Source organism: Buceros rhinoceros, unplaced genomic scaffold, assembly GCF_000710305.1.
Source record: "Buceros rhinoceros silvestris isolate BGI_N320 unplaced genomic scaffold, ASM71030v1 scaffold17212, whole genome shotgun sequence".
In the NCBI taxonomy this organism is placed as follows: domain Eukaryota; kingdom Metazoa; phylum Chordata; class Aves; order Bucerotiformes; family Bucerotidae; genus Buceros; species Buceros rhinoceros.
Window position 1 is genome coordinate 45,164 of NW_010400875.1, and position 6,110 is coordinate 51,273.

The 6,110-nt window shown below is 48.6% G+C and overlaps 1 protein-coding gene across 1 annotated transcript in view; it reads left to right on the forward strand.

Moving 5' to 3' along the window:
• EBF2 (early B-cell factor 2) overlaps positions 1–6,110 on the forward strand; it is a 30,644-nt gene that overhangs the window by 22,284 nt on the left and 2,250 nt on the right. Inside the window, exons 6-9 of the mRNA XM_010132076.1 lie at positions 517–582; positions 678–855; positions 1,710–1,895; positions 3,588–3,755. Coding sequence (XP_010130378.1) covers positions 517–582; positions 678–855; positions 1,710–1,895; positions 3,588–3,755 — 598 coding nt within the window. The remainder of the gene's footprint in view (positions 1–516; positions 583–677; positions 856–1,709; positions 1,896–3,587; positions 3,756–6,110) is intronic.

Consider the following 6,110-nt stretch of genomic DNA (forward strand, 5'->3'; position numbering starts at 1 on the left):
AACTGGGGGTGTCTGAAGATTGTCTCCAGCTCTGGAGCTGGTGAGGCTGCAGCAGGTTCAGGACTAGGGAGAGCTCCAGGAGCGGAGCCTGGGCGCAGCCCGTGGCCACAGCCGCCGGCTGCGGCACAGCCACTGATGGCCTTGGATGTCCAGTTTGAGACTCTGTGAGGGGTTCAAGGATTCAGACAAGTGGCAAATAACAGCTCTTTAACAGGAAGATTGTCTCCAGCTCTGGAGCTGGTGAGGCTGCAGCAGGTTCAGGACTAGGGAGAGCTCCAGGAGCGGAGCCTGGGCGCAGCCCGTGGCCACAGCCGCCGGCTGCGGCACAGCCACTGATGGCCTTGGATGTCCAGTTTGAGACTCTGTGAGGGGTTCAAGGATTCAGACAAGTGGCAAATAACAGCTCTTTAACAGACCTAGTTTTCAGGATGGTCCCCACAAACACTTCAGAAATACCAGCCATGGTTCTCTGGACCATGTTAAAAAAGTCCATTTGTGCTTCTGCTCGTCCTCCAGGAGATGCTGTTGAAACGAGCTGCTGACCTCGTGGAAGCGCTGTACGGAACGCCACATAACAACCAGGTCAGGAGGACTCTTGGCAGGGGAGCAGCGCACGCGCGGGTTTAGTGATAAACAAACACCAGGACCGCTTCTGGCCTTGTCCCTTTATTCCGCAGGACATCATTCTGAAACGAGCTGCCGACATCGCCGAAGCGCTCTACAGTGTTCCCAGGAACCCCGCACAGATCCCTGCGCTCTCCAGCTCCCCTGCCCACAGCAGCATGATGGGGATTAACTCCTACGGCAGCCAGTTAGGAGTCAGCATCTCAGAGTCCACACAGGGCAACAACCAAGGTAAGCACTCGAGTGACTTGAAACAACAAGAAGTTGCGTCCCAGCTGCTCCTGCAGCAGTTCCTCCAGCTGCTCCGGCAGCTCTGCACCGGCCGCGTTAGCAATGGAGGTGCGGTGTGCTGTCCTGTGGCACTCTGGCTGCACCAGGTTCCAGTCACCAATCAGCTGCAGCTGAAATGACTCGAGTATTGTTTGATACCAGCTTCACCCTGAATTCTCTCCCTGCTCCCCACAATATCTTTGGGGTTTTAAGGCTGCTTCCTCAGCGCTAGTTTTGCCAACTGCAGGTGTCACGTTATTCACTCCATCCCTGTTACTGGTTGTTAGGAAAACACACCATAAAAAAAATAAACCCCAAATAAGTCACTTTAAGACAAAACCTGTTTTTTATTTATCCAGTTTATTCTTTCCCCCAAGTAGAACGTCTTTGAAGCCAAGCTGCAAACTATACATGGGTGATGAGTTCCCTTAGTAATGTTATTTGCTTTATTTGTGATGCATCAATAATTTGAAAAGTAGAACCTCCCCGCCAAAGAGTAGAAAAATCCCACCTCAGGAAAGGATGAGCACACACATTGTTTTCCAAGTCTTAGAACAAGTTTCAACTTTTAATAAATCAAACCTTGTTGGAAAGATACACAGCAGTTCACTTCAAAAAGTAGTTTCCCACATTGTTTTAAAACTTACTTAATATTGTTTAACTGAAAAGCACGTGTGTAAACCCCGCTGAATTGAATGGTCCTTGCTTCAGTGTTTTAGTTAGTCTGGATTTCCGTAAGTAATTTGATCAGGAAATGTACAGGAGACAGTTTAAGGCCGCCCCACCGGCGTGCTTTGCAATGTGTGTTTGTGCAGGGTACATTCGCAACACCAGCAGCATCTCACCCCGCGGCTACTCCTCCAGCTCCACCCCCCAGCAGTCCAACTACAGCACGTCCAGCAACAGCATGAACGGCTACAGCAACGTCCCCATGTCCAACCTGGGCGTCCCGGGCTCGCCCGGCTTCATCAACGGCTCCCCGACAGGGTCCCCCTACGGACGTAAGTGCTTGGATGATGTTCTCTGCGATTCTCACTCCTCCTGAATTTGGTTTAATTTACCACGTCAGAAAAGGCAGCAAGCGAGGGCTTTCAAGAGGAGTTCTTGGGGTTTAGTGAAGCTCTTGGTAAAAGGTTCTGATTGGTGTTTTGGTGGTTTTTAGTATGAACTAGAAAATGTCCCATTTTTAAGAAGAATAGAGAAATGGTGAATCCTACTTGTGTTTCCTTCCTTTTCTGTCCTTGCACAGGCTCCCAGGTGGCGAAGGCCACAGTGAGAAATTGAGGTACAAATTGGCACTTTAGGTGATTAGGCAAGTAGCCATCACACAGAGACTACGCTGAATTCGGTGTAAAAGCCACTGTAAAATAATGTCTGTGTGTATGAACCACGTTACCAGTAACTGGGAGCTGAAATGCGGATTAACCTCCTTAAAATTATATGGCCTTGATATCCAGAAATCCGACACGGGGGGGCGGTAAGTTCTGGAAGTCAGTATTGCCGCCTTTCGACTTACTCATTTTATCACGAGCAAGTCAGTCACTCGTCCCCTCATGCCTTGATTTCCCCCTGGCAAGAGTGTGTGTGTGTAATTTCGATACCTAAGAGAGCTTTATCCCTCGTGTCTCTCTCTCTACATATCCCTATCCAGCTACATATATCTATAGGGGTATCTAACTGTACAGCTCTGTAAAACCTACATATCTACATCTATCTACATCCACCCCTCCAGATCTCTATCTCGGCATAGTTCTCTCTCCACATGTATTAGAGGATGAACAGTTAAACTACTGTTCATTGACTTATTAATTAATTATTGACCTCCTGTAGCTTATGGAGGGTATAGCTCCCAGTCATGTCAGGATCATGCCTTTCCAGAAAATACCTGGCATCCTCCAAAGCAGGATTTTATTTTATTTACCTTCACCCCACCTGTGCAAGGACTGACCCTCTCTGCAGTGATGACGAAGGCTCCTTGCTGGTCTGACACCTCTGAACACTATCCTCGCCGTTTGAGCTGTGATTTAAGGCTAAGGTACAACTCAAAGGGTGTTCAGGTGGTTTTGATACTCCCTGTTCTGGAGCTTTGCCATTGAAAGGAGCAGGTCTGCAGTGTGGTGTTATTCTGATGTCAAACTACAGTTCCCTAAGAGTTGGGCTTCACTTGAAATACGATTATTTGTTCCTTGTCTGGCTGAGAAACAGCTGCTTACCAAGCTACTGGACATATACTGGGACTTCCTTCTTGTTAGAAACTTCCTTATAAAGAAGCCAATTTAGATTAAAATCTAAGCAACAGCTTAAAACATGCCCCCTCACCTCCAGCCCAGGACAGCTTCATTCTTAGAAAGCTGGGGAGGGCACGGGAGTTCTGGTCCTTCCCCCTCTCCAAAGCACAGACTGCAGGGGGACAGGCCCCTGCTGGCCACTGCTCGCTCCCCTTGGCTGCTCCCTCCCTTCCTGACTCACCCTGTTCTGATCCCCTCACCAGTTTACAAGGTGCAGCGCTCTCTTTTCGGGACTGTTCCGCAGAACCACCTCTTTACTGCAGACCTGCTGGAAGCAGCCACGGCAGCGTCAGACACCGATTCTTTAACAAGTCGAATGAGCAATCCGAAGGCAGACGTTTTAAACAGTTTTACCCAACTTCTGAAACTGCAGTTCTGATGAAGTGTCACTTTCTTCTTTTGCAGTAATGTCTTCAAGTCCAACAGTTGGCTCCTCCAGCACTTCTTCCATCCTTCCATTCTCCTCTTCCGTCTTCCCTGCTGTCAAACAGAAGAGTGCCTTCGCTCCTGTCATCAGACCCCAAGGGTCTCCTTCTCCTGCCTGCTCCAGCGGCAACGGAAATGGGTTCCGAGGTAAGAAGCGTACAATGGCCGTTCAGCCTGCACACGTGCAGCACACTGAGTCAGGGCAGGTGAGCTCGGTAATCAGCTCACCACCACCCCACTGGCAGGACAGGACTCGGCCATGAAAACCTGGCCCAGTGCAGCTGGATCAAAGCCTTGCCCCAGGCGGTGTCTCTGGTTTTAAAACAACCGGGCACAGACACTCTCTTGTACCAAGAAGGATTTGAGCCACGCTGCATTTCAGTGCCAGCTCGTGTTGAGGAACGACTGCTCCTTAGGCTTCAGGGATCTGTAAAACGAATGTCTGCCCTGCTGCAGTAACGCTTTCTCCGTAACAGCCCAGGTCTTGAGACCTGGTTTAGGCAACCAGGCTTAGGCAAGGTTTAGGCTCCTAGCGGGAATTTACAGCCTTTTTAAAGGGGATCTGCAAAACAAATGTGAGTATTAAGATAAGAATGGAAACCTGTACTAAATTCTTTTTTTTAACAGGCTGGGCAGGGGTGGGGCACATGGCATATAAATAGGCTCCAAGTCTCCATAAAAAAAGCCTTTAATAGGGCCCAAGAACTCTTCTGGCTCCTTCAGACTTCACCAGAGATACCACAGAAAGCACGGCTCTGGGAATTCAGCCATGCCAAGAGCCAGTGGTGGTTCTGAAATGAGCCCCACAAACCACACCTGCTGATTCGGGTGCGCTGTAAACCCTCAGCCAGGGCACAGGGACTGACATCAACTGTGATTATTTTATATAATAAGGAAATTCTGACTGTGCTGAATAAAAACAATTACACTTCTAAAAGCTAACTTACAGAATTCTGAGACGGCTTCTCCCCTGCCCCAATTCGATGGAACTCTGGGCTTCTCTAAGATGATCTTCTCCCCGTTAATGAAAGACATATGTTGATTGAAAATGTTCATCACCCATCACCCGTAGCCAGCAGAGCTTTAAACCCAGTCATACCTCAGACCCCAGCATGTACACACTGGTACAGACTAACCCTCCCTCCCAGTCCTTCCCAAACAGCTGTTGGAATCGCAGAGTTCCTTCCCACTGCAAAGCAAGGCAGCATTTTCAGGGGCCACTTGTATACCCCAGGCTTATGATCATTATTAATTACACCCATTAAAGGTGCCTATCACCATCGCATCTGGGTACTACCCATGTTTGATTATTTATTTATAAAAAAATTCTCCAACCTTGTGACAATTTTAATCAAGTGTTTCAGCTGATAATTGCAAGCTGTCAAGGTTAATACAATAAGGCTCATCTCTAATTCTTTTTCCATTTCCCTCCAAGAAAAAAGAAAAGACCCTCTGGGATAATGACTGTGGTTTCTATATTCCCAGCTCATCAGGGAGGGTCCTGCATTGAACCACCTTTATTGAAAAGTTACATCGATTCAATATATAGTAATACAGGCAAAAATAATTACAGCTTTGCTAGCAGTGTAAGACCTTAATCCAAACCTCACAAACATTCAATAAAAAGCGATACAGGCTGGGAATAGGGTTTTGACAGTGCGGCCCCAACGGGGGGTGGAGGTGGGGTGCAGATGGACAGACGAGGGTCTGTGAAGGGAGCGCAAACCGCAGAGCAAAGCTGTTCCGAGGAGCTGTGGGAAAGCAGGGGAGAATTCCAGCTGCTGTTCCTTGAGCTGCTCTTTCTCTGTGGCAGAAGGAGGTGAAATGCCAGTGAAACAATCAGGCTCTGCTTGTCCGGTGTTATAGTCTAGTTTTACCTGAACTTGTCCAGGGGCAGGTTCCTCCCCAGCAACTTCCGTGGAGTGCCTCTGCTCTGGAGCACTTCCAGCCTGGAATGACAAACGAGCCTTGGGCTGCAGGAGTGACAGCAAGGAGAGGAAAACGGGGACTTGCTGCTTGCGCGGGAGGAAAGCAAGGGAGGCAAAAAGGGATCACCCGAACCCCAGGGGTAATAATATCCTCCTCCTGACTGCAGATGGCAGTTTGGCTGTTGCCGTCACTAGTTTGCGTCCAGGACTGCTGGATAACATAATTATCTTTAATTATATGGTAAAAAAACTTCCCCTTCAATTTAAGGTACTCTCCAAAATGCTGCATCTACAAGTATCTTAAAATGTTTTTGAAGAGACATGCCTGAAACTCAGGCTTGGTCTTTGCTTTGATCTCCTGGAAGAAGTTTTCCATGATTAAAAAATGAGAATAGTGTTGATAACAACAGTATCAGCAAGAGCATTTATCCCCCTTGGGAGCAGAGTTTGAACTATGCTGGCAGCAGCCCCGGCACGTCTCTGACGAAACCACGCCAGCTCTTCCAGGGGCTGCTGCCTCTCCACCAGAACGGGCCGAGGCTGGCCCTGGCTAGGGCCGGGAGACGGTTACCGG